This window comes from Volvox carteri, assembly GCF_000143455.1.
Source record: "Volvox carteri f. nagariensis unplaced genomic scaffold VOLCAscaffold_3, whole genome shotgun sequence".
NCBI lineage: Eukaryota > Viridiplantae > Chlorophyta > Chlorophyceae > Chlamydomonadales > Volvocaceae > Volvox > Volvox carteri.
Window position 1 is genome coordinate 673,406 of NW_003307546.1, and position 19,815 is coordinate 693,220.

Genomic DNA, 19,815 nt, shown 5'->3' on the forward strand with positions numbered 1-19,815 from the left:
TAGGTAGTAGGCAAAGATCAGGAAACATACCGCGTACAAGTCCTCCCTTCTCACGCGAATGGGAGTTGTGTGTTGCGCAGAGTTCAACTGTCATTAGTTCGGGTCTCGACAAGGAGAACCGTGCACTGGCAATGAGCTAGTCGCATTGTACCAACCCGGGCACTCGATGGCCGAATCTACATCATAGCAGATAGATAACCCACGACAAAAGTCGGATGGATCTGCTCTTGCGAGATAAAAATGAAAAGAGGAGCCACGGGACGAAGGCCAATGGCAGGTTCAGATGTCATGTCAACCGATTGACCTTTCCCAATTTCTGCAACTGTGATATGAGGACGGCCTATGAAGCTACAGCCATTTCACAGAGCAACCGGAAGCATAATCAGACCAACAGCGCTTTAACGAATTAATATAGGCTCACATGCAATATGTGGGACAGCGCCGCTGCTGACTTCATCTGCACGGCAATAGCAGTGCCTACCTACGACTCTTGCCTGCAATCCAATCTGAAAATCCTTGGTTCTATGTCGTTGGCTAGTTTTTAAAAACCCGAAGAACAAGAGGTCCTGTCACAACACCTCCCTCACTTCTGTGTACGACTTGGTCAATCGACCGGGATGCACGCACCCAGTGCAAAAACCGTGCTCCGATGTGGACCCTCCACCTGTAATCCGCCTTTGCGCCGCAACGAAACCAACCAACGAACCCAACGCAAGCCCTGCAACGACCCAGCAAATGCACGTCCAAGCAGATACAGTTCCAAGCCCAATCACAGATGTCCCAGCTTCACACACATTCCCGCCCAGCAAACGGGCATTCCACCACCACCACCACCGTCAGTTCATCACCCTGCTAAAGTCGGATCGTGACCAACATCACGCCTAGGCTGCAACGCCAAAGCCCTGAGGAGCCCCAATCGATCAATCTACTCCCACTCAATTGTGCCCGGCGGCTTGCTGGTAATGTCGTACACCACCCGGTTTACGGTGCGGACCTTGTTGCATATGCGGTTCGATACGTCGCGCAGGAAAGCCGGCGTGAAGCTGTACCAGTCGGCCGTCATGCCGTCGGCCGAGGTCACTGCACGCAGCGCCACCACATGGCTGTGTGTGCGCTGGTCGCCCTGCACGCCCACGGCCTTGACCGGCAGGAATACTGCAAAAGCCTGCCAAATCTCGTCGTACAGCCCGTACTCACGGATGGTATTGACAAAAATCTCATCGACTTCCCGAAGGGTGTCCAGCTTGCCATCCTCGGTAACATCGCCCAGCACACGCACAGCCAGACCGGGGCCCGGGAAGGGATGTCTCTTGATGAACTGCTCTGGAACGCCAAGCAACCGCCCGACGGCGCGCACCTGCGTACCAAAAAAGCATGGACACGAAAAGACGACGACGAGCGGTGAGCATGCATCCCTATGTGAAGATAAGACATGGGAGGGATTGGTAAGCTTGGGAACTTCCAACGACACGACTGGACTCCCCCGCTTGCGTTGTGGGATTTGAAAGAGAGTTGCTGGGACGTTGGCGAGCACAGAAGCTAGGAGAGAAGCTGCTTCTTGCTGCAACTCCTAAAGACTGTCTATCGGCCCCTGCTGACCCCTCGCCCGGAGTGCCGAAGGGTGTGCTGCTGCCTGCTACAGGCTCCGTAATGCGGGTAGTAACCCTAAGCCGTAACGCACCTCATCCTTAAAAAGTTCCCGGAAGGGCTCGATGAGCGTAAACTGCAGGTCCTTGGGTAGGCCGCCCACGTTATGGTGCGACTTGATGGTGTGGCTGTGTTTCTGTCCGCTGCCCGGAGGGGGACAGGACTCGATGACGTCAGGGTACCTGCACGCGGTGGAGCCGGCAGCCGAACGCATTATTAGAGCAGGCGAGGGGTTTAGGAACAAAGGGAGGCGGTATCTATGATAAAAATTGCTAGTAAGGACGTATGCTAAAATGGAGAGGAGCTATCGTTCGAACCGTGACACATTGTTCCGGAATGCAGGTGCCAAAGGCCCCCTCCTACCGTCCACCCACACACGCACTACACACTAACTCCTACAACTTCTTGAACCAACAACCACCCGCAAGGTCAGGTTCGACTCACAGCGTGCCCTGCACGAGGAACCTGGGCTTCTTGCCCAGCTTCTGCTCCAGCTCTGTGGCGTAGTTTTTGAATACCTCAATGAACTCGGCGCCGATGGCCTTGCGCTTGGCCTCCGGGTCGGTGAGGCCCCGCAGGCGGTCCAACATCACCTTGCTGTGGTCGACACATGTGACGGGCAGGTGCAGGTGGTTGTTGAACGTGTCCATCACGCGCTGTTGCTCCTGTGGGGCGAGATACCACGTGCCACGTGCCGGAGGAGGCGCATGAGAATATAATATAGCTCAGGTTAGGCACTACTGATAAGGCACGGACCATTGCCCCCGGGAGATCCCGGGATCGAGACCTGTCAGGGTCGAAAATCCTTCCGATGGCGGAAGGTAAAGTGCCCCTAGTCGATGGACGGTCGTGACCCGGGGTAAAGTTGACGAGCCGACCAGGAATGGAGTTGGGCCGCCGTCGGTCCGGCAGATTCCGTTGGATGCTGGTGGTGGGTGCGGAACCTAAGCAATCCACTGCGAAGTTGACTTGGGTGACTAGATGAAGGTGCTCCAAAATATCGGGGAATATCAGGGCCGTAGGGGTAGCCACGCCAGGTCCCCATCACCGTCTACCAGCACAACTGCTAAAACACGCGGCACTTACATTGTACCGCAGCAAGCCATTGTCCACAAAGACGCAGTGCAAGCGCTCGCCCAACACCTTGTGCACCAGTGTGGCCGCCACAGTGCTGTCCACACCGCCCGATAGCGCGCAGATTGCGTGCTCCTCCGGACCAACCTGGAGTCAATTTGAAAACCCACCGGCAAAACGAATAACAGCGGGATCAGCAGGACCTGCGGAATAAATCACCCGTTGCCGAGTACTGAAGAGCGTGGGCTGCAGCCACTGACGGCGGACGAATGCAAGAGTCTCAGACTGGACGCAACATGGCGCCTAGGCTGGGCACCCCCCGCGCAAGGGAGCGCCACTGCTACGTATGCCCTGATCTCCTCCCAGGTGGAACAACCAGCCTACATAAGGGCCCAGCAGGAGCGAAGGCGACGCCGCCCCAGCTCCCTCAATCCCTCAGACACACGCATGTCCAAATCAGCTGCCTGACTGACCGAAAGCGCGAGCGAGCGGGCCCAGTCTCAGACTCGCTTGCCCATCGAAGAGGGCCATCAACTGTCTAAGGAGCAACTACAAATAGAGCAATACAGTTCGTGGTCTCCCCTCAGGCAGCATTCATGCAACAAGTGATGCATGGGCATAACCAGGAGTCTAGGTTGGACCCCATCAACTTAGTGAAGCTAGATTGATCACTGTCAGGCCGACTGACCCACCTGCTCAGCGATCTTTTGTAACTGCGTTTCAAGCACCTGGCCCATGTTCCAATTCGCGGGCACTTGCGCGATCCCGATAAGGAAGTGCTTGATCATCTCCATACCGTGCTCCGTGTGCATGACCTCGGGGTGAAACTGGTAGCCGTAGATCTGGCGCTCAGTGTTCTCAATGGCCACAATGGCGCCCTGGCAGGGTAGGCGAAGAGATGGCACAGCCGAGGAAACGGAGGCATGATGGCAACATTGACCACAACATGCAGAAGAGCAATCCTCAACGAAAGACATTGCGGCGGTTGTCCTTGATGAATCAAGGATGAGGTCAACAATGTAATGCTTGCTTGAGTTCAAGTGCAAGTGGAGGTGGAGGGCACAATGAAATGTCAGGTGGGCAGCCTCGGAGCAGGGGCCCATTGAAGACGGAGGGGTAAGGTATCACCTGGTGGCTCTTAGCAACTGCTGTGAAACCCTCCGGCAGTTGAACGGCTTCGTCACCGTGGCTCATCCAGACGTTTACTGTGCTACTGCTGAGGAAGTCAAAGAGTCGTGACGACGCGGCGATGTCCATGGGCATGCGGCCGTACTCGCCACCGTGAGCCGCTGCTTTAACCTCGCCGCCCAGGAGGTGGGTAATCATTTGCATTCCATAGCAGATACCAAGAACGGGAATATTGTTCTCGCCGCAATACTCAAAAAAGCCTTCCGGCACGCGCGGCGAGCCCTCAACGTGCACGGAGTTAGGGCCGCCGGAAAGGATGACCACGCGTGGGCTCACGCTTTTAATGCGATCCTGCAAGTAGCCGAAGCGTAACGTCACTTCACGCTCGTGCCTGAGACCATGCTCGCAGCGGTGCGCACCAACGATGCATCCCCCGGAAAGAGCATAGAAAACATGCACAACTCGCGCACACGACGAGTGATGAGCTGCGTGTACTGGGAGCCGTAATCGAGGATGAGAACCACCGCCTGGTGGGACGCTGTGCCGTTGGCCGTCATGATAGTTGAACAGTATCGGTAAGAAAATTTACACGCGCCGACAGCCTCAAAAAAAGATGGAATTGAAGTTGAACTTAAATGGTTGAGCCAGTTCCTTGCATAATATTATCTGGACGACTGCTTAAGTCCATTCAGTCAGGCGTGGGGGACCTACAAGGTGTCACGATGTACGGCAGCGCATGGCGTGGGCCGACAAAGGCGTGGGCACAGCTTCCGCGAATCAAGATATGATTGCCTTGAGTTCGGTTGCCAGAACATAAGTGCACGTACACTTTGCATGGATTATCATATGTTATCTTCGTTGTTTTCGGTCTGTCCATTTTAAGGTCTCAGCTGTCGTAGGCAGCGAATGCCTGCTACGTTTACAGGATGTGTCTTAAGTGTATCAGTGTGGAGTTGATCGTATCTGCGTTCTGCTGTTTGATAATCCTACCTTTATAGCAACGATGCAGGTAGCCAGGTTCTGCAGTTCAGCGAAGGTTGTCGATGTTCTCTCTGGTACTGTTTATCGGATATATATAGCACTTAACTGTCCTGCCAACTATCCTGCGAGATTTGGACTTGGATATAAACTTTGGAATGAACCAAACGGCTCGATGGAAAAATTGATATTTGGAAGCAGATATTGAAAGTCATATGGCCATGATCCAGGCCAACGTTTCGTGCAATTCCTTGCTGTTTGCCGGATGCAGTATGACATACTGGCTAGGTTTGCTCCATGTCCTGCTAACTGAGACTTAAACGTTATGGTGCATAACAAAATGGTGCATAAGGAAGTTCTATACGAAAGCCAAGTTACACGCAAACCATATTTGTTAGTGGCATCTGAGGAGAACGGCGTCCTTAGCACCTGTTGACAGTGTCGTCGTCATTTCCATTTTAAGTTCAAGGTTTTGCTTTTGTACGTAATACAGCTTGCGGTGTAACATATTGATAAGGAAAAGTACTACAGAGCTTTTGGGCTTTTGTTTGATTCATAATTTGGCCGTCTTCTTCGAATATCCAATGGTCCATTGCCGTGTAGCTTTCTTGGCTCTGATAACACTCGCTTTGAGTGCTTTTGGAGGCTGCGCTGGAGCACCCGAAGCAGCGATCCAAGCCAAAGTGGGCAGCCATGACGACAGCATTGTCTGCTTCGTCATACGCACATATTGGGCCCATGGAGATACCTGGGGGGACAAGTCGCTTAGGAGGATACTTGGCTCCTTACGGAACCAAACCTTGGGCAGGTATGTGTATGTCTCGCAGGAAGGCCCAACTGATCAGGGTATGAAGAAAGACCGATGGAGAAGTACATGGAAGCAAACACAACGACAGCTTGGATAAGTACTCCAGCTTCGCCATGTGGGCTCAGGCGTCAGTCCAGATGCCGTTCAAGGGTTTATGGATACACGATTCTTACCTCATGCTGCATAGTTTCCTGCCCCAGCCATATACCCCCCCCCACCGCGGCCTTGCCCGCATGTTTGCAGTAGACCTGCTTCAAGCCTACCTAGGTCCTCCTATGACCGCATGCTGCCCACTAGAACAGGAATCCAACAGCCCCCCAGGCCACCGCACCCGACCCAGGCGGCCATTGTGTTGGTTTCGGGTAACACCAGGGTTCGATTGCTCCCTTTCCTTTACCCAATGCAGGTGGGAGGCGCTCTTGGTTGTGATGGATAACCGGCCCTTCCCGGAGCTTAGGCGCATAGTGCGAGAACTCAACGACTCCAGGATATGGGTCCAAGCGGAATGGGTGAGCCTTCCGGCACGGTGTGACGCATGTTCCGCATCGCCATGGCACTGGACACGGGCACGGAAAAGAAGCAGCCACTCTAGCCGCAGCAGTCCGGGCCGGCAATACCGCGCCGTTACAGCCGACTGCTGCGGCACGCCGCCTCCGGAGATGGATGGCGGAGTTGGGAAGTTGATGCTCGCTCGCCCGCCTGCCCCAATCGCCCACGTCCGGCCGCAATGCACTCTCACCCTTACGAGCCCACCTCAGTGAGGGCAGATGGTACATGGGACTCGTTGGCATGGACTCACCCCCGCTGCTCCCCAGAACGGGTGGGGTGGGATGGGGTGCTTTGCTATGCCAGCTGACCATGTCTGCTGCTGTTGCTCATCATGCGCGCAACCGCATCCAGACGGTGCATTCCGGAATATGGGGGGGGGCCCCGGGGAGCACCGCTGATATGAGGCCATGCAGGAGTGCGTCTGGCCACTCCCCAGGTTGATGCTGTTGTTTGCCGGCAGCCCGTTTCAGATTGACCTTTTCCTCGTTACCCTGTGTCGCACTTCATTCCCGCTACAACCTTCCTCCATCGGCTGCATGAACCGCGAGCTCCCGCAGCCGCAACTGTGTGATTCAACTCCGCAAGGTCCACGGTGGATTTGAAATGGTCTCCCTGTTGACTGTGGACGCGGACATTTTGCCACGGATTTCCTTGTCCCCAACCTGCCCGTCCACTTTGCACCTCATACTCCACAGCACGAGTCTCCCAGACGCCCGCCCTGGCGCTCGTGTTGTCGCTGTCCCGGCTTCGTTATCGGCCCTGCCACCCGACGCCTCTTGCTTGCAGATCAATTTCAAGTACAACCCGAAGGAGAGCGGGTCGTGGTCTCCTGGCTACCACAACAAGCTGTATAACCTCACAGATACCGCCATAAGGGGTGAGGGGACACTGGGCAGCACTGCGCACAACCCACGAGGGAGCAGGGGAAATTGCGGGGGGCGGCCCTGCGGGGGGCCGCTTTGCGCCCCACAGCTTCGCCCTGGACCTCGCTGACCGGACAGTGCAGGAGTGCGATTCAGCGGGTGCCGGGCCCCTGTAACACCACACTCCCGGCCAGGAGGGAAGGATGGGTTAGGGTTTAGGTAACGCCTACGTGTTGTTCAGCGTGAAGGGGTAAAGAGGGTGGTGAAGAAGGGAAGTCTGGGCGTCGGGACGGGTGGCTGCAGACTTCCGCAACGACTATGTTATACGTGCTGACGGCAACGCCGCGGGGGGGGGAAACGTGCTAGGACGTGTTGCAAGCATGTCGTTCAATTCGTGCGACCGAAAGCAGGGCTATAATGCTATGAGAGCAGCGGCTTGCGTCAAACGTTCGGGGAAGTCCCTTCCACCACACGCATGGTGCCTGGGCCTTGGGCCACTGCTAGCCTACAATATCCGCTCCGGAACCCTATATATAATAAAACCTATATTCATAAATCGGCCTTATGGGCCATATCCAGTAAGCACACTTAGGAGTGGGAGGGCTAGAGGACGCTGCGGTTGATAAGGTGAGGCGAGGTGAGGTGAGGTCGGAGAGGCTGTTGAGGAGCGGAGGAGGCAGTTCGGCTAGGTCAGCTGCCCCACCACACCACACCTAAGTGCTGAGCATCGGTGTGCGGCTGCTGCGGCCGCCGCTGCCGATGGCGCTCCTGGTTTGATTCGCTCCGCAGCCTGCCCCGCGAAGTCGTATTGGGTGGTGGCGACCAACGGCGACAACAGCTACGACTCCAAGTTCGTGGAGACGGTGTTCGCTGCGCCGCGGGGTGTGGACGTCGTGGCAGTGAACTTCTACAGCAGATATCAGCGACCGACGGGTGGGTTGGGGTCGGCGAGGAAATGGTGTTTTGAACCGCATGATTGACTGCTGGACTCTGCACGGAACAAGTGCAGGGCAATCCTACGTTCCGTCCTCGTGTAGAGGAGGAAAGGAATTAAGGGGCTGGAAGCGCATTCCTTGGGCTGCAAGATCCGACTGTGTGTTTTGGTCCTGTTTATGCGCTGCAAGTGCTAGAGTGCCGTCTGCTACTGCTACTGCTACTACTGCTACTGCATCCTGGTACTACCATTACTACTACTACTGTATCAGCGCACCTGTACCGCAAGCCGTTGCTCCAAAGCGCATTTGCTCCCTCTCCCCTCTTCATACGAACGAACTTGTGCCGATAACTTCAACAATTACGACCGGGTGTTCGGCCGGTTAATGCGGTCGGGTACACACGTGGCTCGCGCGAAATTTGTGGGCTCCTGCTTGGCGGTGAATACCCGTCGAGCGCGTGTGTAGCGCTGCCCTGTGAGCGCTTCGAGGAGGGCGAGGGAGTTCCTCATTGCAAGGAGAATGAGATGCGCTTCTGCCAGACGGACCTAGCCGCCAGTGCGTACCGCCTGGAGCGGCTGCTGGCGGAAAACCGTCTCTTCGGGGAGCTGGACCCGGGGGGCTCACACGGCGCCAACGATGGCATCATGGCGCAGACTATCCTGACAGCGGGCTGGAAGGTGGGGCTCGGACGGGGGGCTGGATGACAGGGCCCCACAGAACGCGCAATTGAGGAGACGGGAGGCGGCGGCACTTGGGGTGGCGGGGCATGGGATTCGCTGGGCAGCAAAGGAACGCCTGACTGTCCGTGTGTCGGTGTGTCCCGCTTCCTGTTTGCTTCCTGTTTGGGGGCTGTTATGGGTTGCGGGAAGCGGCGCTGCAGCGGCAGTCGGGGGGACTAGGCACCGCTGGCGGGAGGCCCACGGCGAGGCCCGCAGCGGCGGCCTCGGCACCCCAGATCTATCTGGCTCCCGCGCCGCTAGCTTGCTCCTAGCTATCCAGACTACCAGCACCATCCCTTTGCCGTGCAGGTCCACTACGTGCGCGACCGGTGCCTGGTGAACCACTCACCGAGTCCGCAGCAGTGCGCGCTTGCGGGTGGGGTGTGGGACGACAGCATCATGTACCAGGCCACAGGCTTCGGTGGCGCCTGCGTGCACGCAAAGACGGTGTTGGAGCGCATGCGCGTGCACCCCAACGCCTATGAGCTGCTGGAGCTCAACGTCACATTTGACCGGCAGTCCTTCGGCTACGACCAGTACCCCTTCCTGGAGCTTAAATGCCTGCGGCTCGCTGACCAGTCGCAGTGGTTCCGGTTTGAGACGTATGGCCGCGTGTGCGCTGCGCGCGTGGACCGGAAGGACATCCCCGATGACATTCCGCCGCACCCCTGGGACGACTGGGTCCCCAGCTCGGAGGATACTGAGCAGCAGGGGGATGTGGCAGAGGAGGGGGAGGAGGGGGAAGAGCAGTGGCAGCCGGCTGCGGCAAGCAATGAGGATTCGCCAGTGTGGGTCAGCGCTGTGCGAGACGAGTTATGATATAGCTCTGCATCCGTGTTTCGTGCGCATGTATATGATTTTACATAAACCGAGCTGTGAAGCGCGAGTGCATGTGTGAGATGGCGTCATGTTTATATGCCGTATGTGCATCGAGTTGGGCCCTTGTAGGTGGCCGTGTGCTGAGCGGGGTCGGCGACTTTGTAGGGCGTATGTTCCCCAGATCCGTGTGCCTCATTGAGGCCAGCAGCAGCAAGCCTGGAAGGCAGTGGTAGGACAGGAGAGCTGGGGGACTGCGGTACGGCGAGGAGTCGGCCTGGGGCCGAGCCGAACTACTTTCGATTTGAGTATGGAAACCCGGGCGCCGCCTACCTTGCAGAGTTCCCAAGAGCATGTCGGTCGGATCGCGGTTGGTGGTGACGGCTTGATGATAGATAGGTACTAGGGGTTTCCCTGTCCGTTAGGTTTGCTGCCGTTGAGGGGTTCATCTGAGGGGGCCTGCGCTGAAGCTTGCCGCTCTGCTTCCCTTCGGGTTCTCACATAGAAGAGGGGGGCCAGGCTAGGTTGCGTCCCTGGTTCCCCCGCAGTATATTCGCACATGGTACGGTGCTCGTCCCGACACATACGGCTGCGTGCTGCGATTATGAGAAAGGAACACAGAGGCTTGAGAAGAGGCAAACGAGGAAAGGACGGGGCTAAACAGGGGGGGATAGGCGGGGGCAAACATGGATAGGCGGGGGAAGTGGGACGGGCAGGGAATGGATTTGTACGGCATTGACGTGGAGAGTACCGCGGCTGCCTCGGAGGGTTAGCGCGCTTCCCGGGCATTCATTGTGAGCTGTGAGCTGAGGTGTGTCAGCCAGCATATGCCGCCCTGAATCAGGCGTATTAGTGGATGTGGGCCGAATATTCGTATTGCACGACGGCGCTCAGGCGGACTGCTAAACGGTGGCAGCAGTGCTGTCTGAGGAGCTGATACAACTGAGGGGGTGGCTGTGGGTGAGGGAAGGGTGCGAGCGACTCCTCAACTGCTAAACAGGCATGTCGGGGATGCGAAAGCCAGCAGAATATCGTGGCTGCTGTTATAGCGCATGGGCCTTATAAACCACTTTGCAGACCACACTTGCTCAAACCCTCCTTTTCGCAGCACACGCTTCGCAAATCCTGACATGAAAGTTGCGTAGTTCTGTCCCGTCGTGGTTAATCTCCAACAGCGCCCTCCGAAGTTCCACGAGGCTCCTCAATTGCAACACCCGAGGGTGTTTCGCGCCAAGATGCGCAAGGGCGAGAGTCGCAAGCACGTTGACGCGATGGATGTACGTGTTTGTTACATGGTCGGGGTTGCGCAAGCCCCGTATCTGTAAACCTGTCCGTACGAGCCGGGACTCAGAGCTCCCTGCTGCTGTGTAGAGAACCGCACAACACGGAGAAGGCCAAAAGAAACATTGACAGGGGAGACCTATCGTAGCCGGTGAAGGGAACGGCTAAAGGGAGCAACCTGATTTCAAGCAGTGTTGCTTCAACATCACTTCACTCATGCAGCTCACCACCCGACTGGAACCTGCTTACTTCCGTATCCATTCGTACGCGTTCGTACGCACATTATTTTCGTCCTCATTTTGGGTATCCAAATCAAACGAATCCCCTATGGCGTAAGGAAAGCCGCATTCCCTTTTCAAGGAAACTGACAAATTACCTAGTAAGAGGGAAGAGCACGATCGGGTAAAGGGGAAAGATGGGACCTAACTAACCAACCCGGAATTACACCCCTAGGAAAACAACACGCGCATCCCCTAAGCACCCCTGCTCCCCTGACAGAGACAAAAGCGCAAAGCCCACACACAAACAAAGGAATACCAAGGGGGCAAAAGCGAAGAAGGAAAAAACCGCAGGTAGGGAAGCAACTCAGCCTACTCCCCGGTTATGGGACATTATGGGCCCATAACCCGAATCATCTGACAAGGAGACCCTCGGGGATTGGGGTAACCGCAACCCAACTCTTTATGTTACCAGGAAATATAGGTAAGTCCAACTTGGTTGCAAACCCCTTTTTTAAACAACAGCGACTGAGGGTCATTACGCCGAAGTACGCACCGGCTCGATGCGTATGCAGCTGCCCGAGACAGCCGAGGTTTCCCGCATAACGTGATAAGACCACCCGAGAGCCGTGGTAAAATGAGCGAATAGTGAAGCAGCCTGGTCGCACGAAAACAGGGCCGAGGAGATCTACCTGCCGAATGTTACATCCCAAACAGTGGTGAATCTTACCAGAAACATACCGCACTGCTGTAAGTGCACAGCATCCGAGAATGCAATCTTCAATGCGCAATGCCTTGGATGACCTTTTCAACCAACAATCGAACGAACCGGGGGGGGCCATCCTACCGCTTCTTCGTGTATCAGTCGCCCCGTCAAGGTCAATCCCCTCACTTCCGCCTGTGAAACCCAAAACCCCTTTCCGAAATGCAAAGCCCCCGGAAAGGGTTCATAACATTCCCGTCTTCACGCCTTGTTTCCGTACATGTGGGTTTGCAAATGCTTTGCAAGCGATAGACGATATTGTCTGCCGTCACCACCACATATGCCTGGTGCATACGCAGCACCCACATGAGACAACTTATTAACAGTTTTCTAGCCAGAAAACGAGCCCACGCTGCAGTTCGCTGCCGATCATCGTGAGTACAACATAGTAGCATGGGCCCCAAACGGCTGCAGGTGCATAGACCGCACCCCACACTTCACGGACCGAAGCTGGACAACACAAAACTCACTACACAGACGAGAGACAAGCACCTCTGAACCTAACTACTCCGCAAAAACCAGGGGAACCGGGGGGAGATGGCACCCGGGGGGTAAAACAATCGGGAACATCTCTTTGCAGCAACAGGAAGAGAAAGAAATCGACATTGATGCCACTGAGGTGACACTCGACCGGGAAAAATGATTGCCCGCAATGCACATTGCCCCTTCAGATGCACGCGCACAACTTACGGTGTCAACTCGCAAAATGTATATTGACACGGAAAAAGGGGAGCAATTATCTCAGCACACAGCAATCGAGTTCGGCATCATAGGCTTTTCCAACGCGCGTGGGTCATGTACCCCATCATCCCAGGTCAGCCAGCACTTGAAACCAAACTATGAGAGGCACTCCCACCAATACTTCCAAACCACCGCGCGACCAGTTTTGCACCTGAGCCTGCCCATGCAGCTTAGTTCTCACATGGCCCCTTCGCACCTTGGCAAGCACTGAAGTCAATACATCTTCGCAGCAAACATATGTTGCCGATCTCATTACTTCGCAATGCTCTCCCTCCAGTTCCCTGCCCTTGCGCCGGTGTTCGCTGCGGTCCCCTCCGACAGCTTGTTTCCATGCTTGAGTAGCAGGCCTCCATGTAGTTCGTCCGCCTCCACCACGATCGTGTCGTCCTCCACGAACTCACCACGCAGAAGGGCCTTGGCGATATTCGTCTCAAGCTCCCGCTGAACGGCTCGCTTGACGGGACGAGCGCCGTACACTGGGTCATACCCGACAGCGGCCAGGTGTCGTACTGCTGACTCGGTCAGCTGCAGTCCAATCTTCTTCTCGGCCAGTCGCTCCGCCACCCGGCGGGCCTGCAGCCGTACAATGGACGCGATCTGCTCCTGGCTGAGCGGGTCGAAGATGATGAACTCGTCGATGCGGTTCACGAACTCGGGCCGGAAGTGGCTGCGGACCTGCCAGTGAACAAACATACATATGTCCTTAACAAAGAGTATAGTTGAGCACACGGTGAGGGAGCCGCAGGAGAAGCTTAGTTGGAGGAACGAGACACGCAGGCAGATGACTTAAGGAACGTGGCGGAAGCCGACCCAAGCCCACTGATTTCCCCATTGAGCAAGAGTATAGGCGCACAACACAGCACCCCTTTACCTGCGCCATGACGAGGTTCTTGATAGCCGACTTGGCAGCCAGGTCGTCGCCCTCCAGAGCTGAGGCCATCTCCAGGATGTTTGCGGACCCCAGGTTTGACGTCAGGATGATGATGGCGTTCTTGAACGAAACCACTCGGCCCTGCACCGCGATAAGGGGATGGCGGGGTGAAGGACAGCTCACGGCGGGTAAGGGTATAACCTTCTCCTCGTCAGAAGGAAGCGGTGGCAGAGTGACCCTCTCGTGCGGCCCTCTCGCCCTTTCCAGGTCCCTTTCTGGAGCCACGCTCACAGCCACGCTCACACGCACCTGCGAGTCCGTTACCCGTCCGTCATCCAGGATCTGCAGCAGCACATTGAACACGTCCGCATGCGCCTTCTCGACCTCGTCGAACAGGATGACGGCGTACGGTCGCCGCCGCACAGCCTCCGTTAACTGGCCGCCCTCATCATAGCCCACGTAGCCTGGAGCCAGCCGGCATTGCACATGCAACGGAAGCCCATCACGGCATAGGTGGCCAGTAAGCAGGGCTTTCGGAAACTGATGTCGGATAGAACTCCGCACGGACCATTTGCGAGCCCAGCTAGGTGCAAGTCCAAAAACATGACCACGTGACCGGGAGAAGAGTTGGCATCATTTGTCCTTTTGGGACTACGATACGGTTGCAGCATCCCTCTATGTATGCCCTAAAGCAGCGTGGAGTTTGGATTCGAGTAGGGAATGGCATCTGCTCCGCGCTGCATGCCTAGCCAAGGAGGTGTGGAAGCGTACCGAAGCAGTCCCCACCCGGCCACCCACACACACTGCTGTCTGTGTCGCCTACCCGGCGGCGCTCCAATGAGCCGGGACACGCTGTGCTTCTCCATGTACTCGGACATGTCGATACGGACCATGGCGTCCTCCGTGTTGAACAGGAACTGCGCCAGGGCCTTGGCCAGCTCGGTCTTGCCAACACCTGAGGAGGATAGGAGAGCGGGCGGGATGGAGAAATCACACAGGCTTCGGGATTTGCACTCTGTCCCTAGTGCATGGCGGCAATGCCTCGAGCAGGACAGCAGGCAGGTGTCACAACAAGCCCGTCCACCGGCTCCACAGCTCTCCGTATCCCGGTCAGACGGTTTGTCAGCGCCCTGTGTTGGCGCACCCCCCCCGCCACCTGTTGCCTCTCTCTTACCCGTGGGCCCCAGGAACATGAAGGAGGCGATCGGGCGATTGGGGTCCGACAGCCCCGCCCGCGAGCGCTGTATGGCGTCCGCCACCGCCTCCACCGCGCCATCCTGCCCGATGACCCGCTTGTGAAGCTCCTCGGCAAGGTGGAGCAGCTTCTCACGCTCAGACTCGACAAGCTTTGACACGGGAATGCCTGCAGGACACCCATCCAGGGCGACAAACGCCAATGGACAGATTTCAAAGTTTGACGCAAAATGGAGCGCGGGTGATGGGAAAACATGGGTAAGATCCAGGGCGTTGCAATGCACACAGAACGTGCACTGAATGCCATATATAAGAACTTGAACGCTTTATCTGAGAGTGAAACTGTTTCCAACTGACCCCACCGTTAATTAATATCACTCAAAGGCGCAGGAGCTGTTCCATCAGTCCGGATACTTCTGCTCCGCCCTTCGGTATGCAAGTCGCTTGGTTTTAGCCGAACGGAATGGGACGAACCGACAACTGCAGAGCGCTAACCATCGCACCGCCCTTCTTCTCGCGGCCCGGGCCAACATACGTACGTACCCGTCCACTTGGAGATGATCTCAGCGATGTCTTGCTCCGTCACCTCCTCCTTGAGCAACTTGCTGACGCCGCTTGCCGCACCGTTGCCGGACTCCTTCACCTTACGTGCCAAAGCCTCCTCGGCGGCCTTCAGTTGATTTTGCAAGTTGAGCAGGGTGCCGTACTTGAGCTCCGCAGCCCTAGCGGGAGGGAGGGAGGGAGGGAAGAAAACAAGATTTCTCAAGGAAAGGAAAGGAAAGCCACACAACGGGAAAACAACACAACGAGAGCCGCAACGAGGGAATGATACACAGAAACAAAGCGATGCTGCGCCGATAATTGAGCATGTCGCGGGCAACGCGCCGAGCCCCCGAAAACGCGAATTCAGGGTGCTCCACGTCCGTGGGTGCGCACATGCATTGTACCTGTTCAGGTCGTAGTCCCTCTCCGCCTGCGCAATCTCTATGTTTACTCGTTCGATTTCCTCCTTGAGGTCCTGCACTCGGCTCATGTCGGCCTTCTCTCGCTGCCATTGCGCCGTGATGACCTGCTGCTCGGACTTGAGCCGGGACAGCTCCGCGTCCAAGGTGGCCAGTCTGGCGGCAGCGCCGCGGTCGGAGCTGGCGGCCTGGGGACGGCGGACGGGGTTGCCGAAAGCCGAGCAGGCTGAAAATTGCAACAAGGCAAAGCAGGGGCAACCACAGGTGATCCCTATCAAACCCGCTGTAACTTGCATCGGTTTATTAATTTGGCCCGACTCCTTATGGCTGCGGCATGGTGGGCAATCGCGCGCAATCAAAACCCCACTTAACAAAGTACCACGGTCCCATACATTGCCATGGCCACGGGCGCCTCACATGGCGCCGTTCCTATCCACCCTGCCGTACTGCATACCATACACACCTTCTCCAAGCTGAGCCTCTCCATCTCCAGCTGCAACACCTTGCGGTCAATCTCGTCCAGAGCCATCGGCTTGGACGTGATCTCCATCTTCAGCTTGGCCGCCGCCTCGTCCACCAGGTCGATGGCCTTGTCGGGCAAAAAGCGGTCGGCGATGTAGCGGTCGCTCAGCACAGCAGCCTCCACAAGCGCACTGTCGCTGATGCGGACGCCGTGGTGCACTTCGTAACGCTCGCGGAGGCCGCGCAGAATGGACACCGTCTCGGCCACGGTGGGCTGGTCCACGTACACCTGTTTGTTCAGACGAGGCGTGGACAGAACCAGACACGTAAGCAGTCGTGAGCTGCATCCATCCCCCCTGGAGGCCCTCCCCGCTACGTGCCTCAACGCCCGCACCTGCTGGAACCTGCGCTCCAGTGCGGCGTCTTTCTCTATGTACTTGCGATACTCGTCCAGGGTGGTCGCCCCGATGCAGCGAAGCTCTCCGCGAGCCAGCATGGGCTTGAGCAGGTTGGAGGCGTCCATGGAACCCTGCGCAGGCGGGGCGAGGGAGCGAGAGGACGAGATGCGGACGGCAAGGAAAGGGTAGTGCTTAAGAAAGTGCGTGACAGGGCCAAACGGGGTGATGACATCATCAAACGGGACAAGTTGATGATAGGATGATGAGCTTCCGTGCACAATGCACAGTGCACAAGTAAACATGGGCCAAAGCCTACGGCCATATGGCAAGTAAGGCTGCTGAGTAAAGCAAAGCATGCCACACATGCCGCACCTAAGTGACGAAAAGGTGAATGGGGTGAAGGGGCAGCTAGCGAGTGGAGGCGCAACGAGCTTAGGCACTTTGTTGATGCATGCCTACATCGCTCAGCTCCTCAGGAAAACTTCTGCCCCTCACCTCGCCTCGCAATCAACCGCGTGTGCTGGAATGGAATGAAGCTAGAATGGAATGCAAAGACCTTTTGTACTTACGATTACACTTACGATTACACTACGAGGACTTACCTCTGTTGCGCCCGCACCCACAATCGTGTGGATTTCATCGATGAACAATATGATGCGCCCCGCGCTCTCCGTGACCTCGTTAATGACCTGTCGCGACAGAGGGCGACATCGTTGGCTAATGGTGTGCCGACGGACGAGAAGCCACCTTGAGAACACTGTACTACGGCCGGCGGCTGGCGGCAGGCGGCTGGCAGAGGTTAAGGCCTGACTTCTGCTCCCGGAGTGTCCGGGTTCAAATTCGCCTGCCGACTTCTCGGGTGTTTGAGAAGTGTGGAAATGGGAGGTGACCCCCCATCTTATGGACGGTGTAGGACGTGATAATATCAACTTGCGAGCTGACCAGGAACTAAGTTGAGGCGCCGTTGATCCGCTAGATTTGGTTGGATGCTGGTGGTGAGTTGCTGAACCCAACGAATACATTCTGAAGTCGGATGTGGTGAACGGATTAGGGTGCCCCTCTAGCAGGGGAGAGCAGGGAACTGCCTCGGGAAAGGGTGTCGCTGGTGAAGCTTAACCACCCTGTAACGACATACTGTAGCCGCTGTAACTATGGAAAGGAGAGGTGTCCTATGCAAGGGATGTCGCTGGGCCACACTGGCACTGCTACCTGCTATAGCCTAGCTAGTAGCTTCCCTTTGGCCGACGTACCGCCAGGCCGTTCCCCCAGGCCCACTCACCGCCTTGAGTCGGTCCTCGAACTCGCCCCTGTACTTGGCACCGGCAATAAGGGCGCCCATGTCCAGAGCCATGAGACTGCGGCCCTGCAAAAGAGGGTTCCAGGGTCATCATCGGTGGTGGAGGAGTTGAAGGAGGAGTTCGCCCCTGGAGAGGAGTTGGCCACAAAGAGGAAGTTGCTGGAACCGCAACCACGGATTACCAATCAAGAGCTAGACCGTGCAGCTCACAAGCTATACTGGGCTACTACGCTGTGTTCAATCGTAGCGTAGCAAGAACGTGGTGTAATCAAAAGGCTGCTGCAAGGTTGCTTGCCTCCCAGCCTCCGCACCTGCAGAGCGTCGGGCACGTCTCCCGCCACAATACGCTGCGCCAGCCCCTCCACCACTGCCGTCTTGCCCACACCGGGCTCACCGATCAGGACCTGCGCGTACATCAACGGACGCCAGCAGAGACGCGACGCGTTGCTCGTTGTTTGACAGTTGGCGGCGGCCAGCATGTGCCTGTGCCTGCAGCGCAGCGCAGCGACCGCCACTAACACGCACCGGGTTGTTCTTGGTCCTGCGGCTGAGGATCTGGATGGTGCGCCGGATCTCATCATCGCGGCCAATGACGGGGTCCAGCTTCCCGTCCCTCGCGGCGGCGGTCAGGTCGCGAGCATACTTGCTGAGTGCCTCGTACTTGCCCTCCGGGTCCTGGTCCACCACCTTGCTGCTGCCGCGGATGTCCTTGACGGCCTGACGGAACGTACGGCGGGGACCAGGCCACGCGGGCAGAGATGTAAGCCAAGCCTCCGCAGCTGGAAACCTATCCAGGTGCTGAAAGCCGCACATGGAGACTGCACTGGAAGCACGGAGCATTACCCCGATTGAAGGAGGAAAGTCACTCAGGTAGGGCAGAATCAAGGTGCAAGCGCCTGCTCGCCGCTGTGCCGCCGTGTCCTCCCTCGCACCTGCTCAATCTTGTCCTTGCTGAGGCCCTCTGCCTTGAACATGCCCTCGCCGAAGCGGCCGTCATCGGCCATGGCCATCACCATGTGCTCGATGGACACGAACTGATCGCCCCATTTCTTCTGAAGCTCCATGGCCCGATTCACGAGACCCTCCAGGTTGCGTCCTAAAACCTGTTGGGAGCCCGGGGGGAGACGACCCCTGTTGTGTCCTGTGTGTGTTCTTAGCTCTCTCCTAGCCGGGGGGCACGCATATATCTGTTGCAACAGCCAAGAGCCTGCTTGCTGCGGAAGGAGCTGATCTGGGGCAATCGTCGGGGCAGCTGAGAGACCTGGATGTGGCCGAATCCACACCTCATCCGCCTTTCACACCCGTTCGGGATCAAGGCCAGGCCAGGCCGCCTTCCTTACCTGCGCTGAGCCTCCGCTAACCCGAGGCTGTCGCCGGATGAATTCGTCTGTTCGCTCCAGCAGCCGCGTGGGCTCTGAGCCCGCCTTGGCAAGAATGCGGCGCGCCAGACCGTTGGGCTGCTCCAGCATGGCCTTCATGAGGTGCTCAGTCTCCACGATTTGCTGAGAGCACTCCTTGCAGACCTCCGGTGCGGCGACAATGGCCTGCGTGCGCAGGGGAGCGAAGATGCCGTAAATGAATGCGCCACGAAAGGAAGGAAATGGTTCCAGAATGTTTTCGGTGCGGGCCAGTGGGCAGCAGTAGCACAATTGGCAGACTGCTTCATCGTAGTTACCTAGTAGTGCACAGCCCACAGTGTCGCGCGCGGACGGAGCAATCAAACCATCGCAGAGAGTAATAATCATGGCAAAATATTCCACCATCGGCTTGTCACACCTGCCATGCCTTCTCCGTGAACTGGTTTTGGGTGATTCGCTTGCCGCCGCCGCCGCCGCTTCCGGAGTTGCCACCGGCCTGGCTGGCACGTGTGATTACGTGGCTACGGCGACCGGGCCTGCACAGGGATTTGCAGGTGGGGGTAGGGAAGGTCGCATAGGCTACAGCCGCGTGATGGCGCCCCGCCTTGCGCCAATCCTGGATTATCGCCGACACCTTCCCAGCTGCGAACGCTCAAAGTGGCAGTCATTTCCCCCGCATTAGGGCATCCCAAAGGTATATTGCTTCCCCTGCGGTTTGCTACATTGTACGGGGGAAGCCAAGTCCGGTGACAA

At 57.1% G+C, this 19,815-nt stretch overlaps 3 protein-coding genes across 3 annotated transcripts; 1 reads left to right on the forward strand and 2 right to left on the reverse strand.

The window, feature by feature from the left end:
• Window positions 1–18: 18 nt before the first annotated feature.
• VOLCADRAFT_120281 (uncharacterized protein) lies at window positions 19–4,406 on the reverse strand (the record flags this gene model as incomplete). The annotated part of the gene is made up of 7 exons (XM_002946492.1): window positions 19–1,357; window positions 1,682–1,829; window positions 2,092–2,312; window positions 2,734–2,868; window positions 3,414–3,599; window positions 3,850–4,200; window positions 4,269–4,406. 7 exons carry the CDS (start codon window positions 4,404–4,406, stop codon window positions 926–928), a joined length of 1,611 nt encoding a protein of 536 aa, XP_002946538.1. The 3' UTR covers window positions 19–925.
• A 783-nt stretch (window positions 4,407–5,189) lies between these two features.
• VOLCADRAFT_102964 (uncharacterized protein) lies at window positions 5,190–12,366 on the forward strand. The gene is made up of 9 exons (XM_002946330.1): window positions 5,190–5,635; window positions 6,042–6,144; window positions 6,971–7,061; window positions 7,837–7,980; window positions 8,448–8,659; window positions 9,011–9,493; window positions 10,693–10,794; window positions 11,297–11,370; window positions 12,079–12,366. Exons 1-9 carry the CDS (start codon window positions 5,412–5,414, stop codon window positions 12,155–12,157), a joined length of 1,512 nt encoding a protein of 503 aa, XP_002946376.1. The 5' UTR covers window positions 5,190–5,411; the 3' UTR covers window positions 12,158–12,366.
• Window positions 12,367–12,772: 406 nt separating this feature from the next.
• VOLCADRAFT_79064 (uncharacterized protein) lies at window positions 12,773–19,519 on the reverse strand (the record flags this gene model as incomplete). Its single annotated transcript, XM_002946493.1, has 16 exons — window positions 19,481–19,519; window positions 19,045–19,248; window positions 18,637–18,807; window positions 18,230–18,421; window positions 18,016–18,108; window positions 17,687–17,770; window positions 17,010–17,096; window positions 16,404–16,538; window positions 16,009–16,298; window positions 15,533–15,727; window positions 15,129–15,307; window positions 14,566–14,754; window positions 14,215–14,346; window positions 13,701–13,855; window positions 13,392–13,532; window positions 12,773–13,195 (listed from the first exon to the last, which is right to left on the reverse strand). Exons 2-16 carry the CDS (start codon window positions 19,180–19,182, stop codon window positions 12,773–12,775), a joined length of 2,604 nt encoding a protein of 867 aa, XP_002946539.1. The 5' UTR covers window positions 19,183–19,248; window positions 19,481–19,519.
• Between the last annotated feature and the right edge of the window lie 296 nt (window positions 19,520–19,815).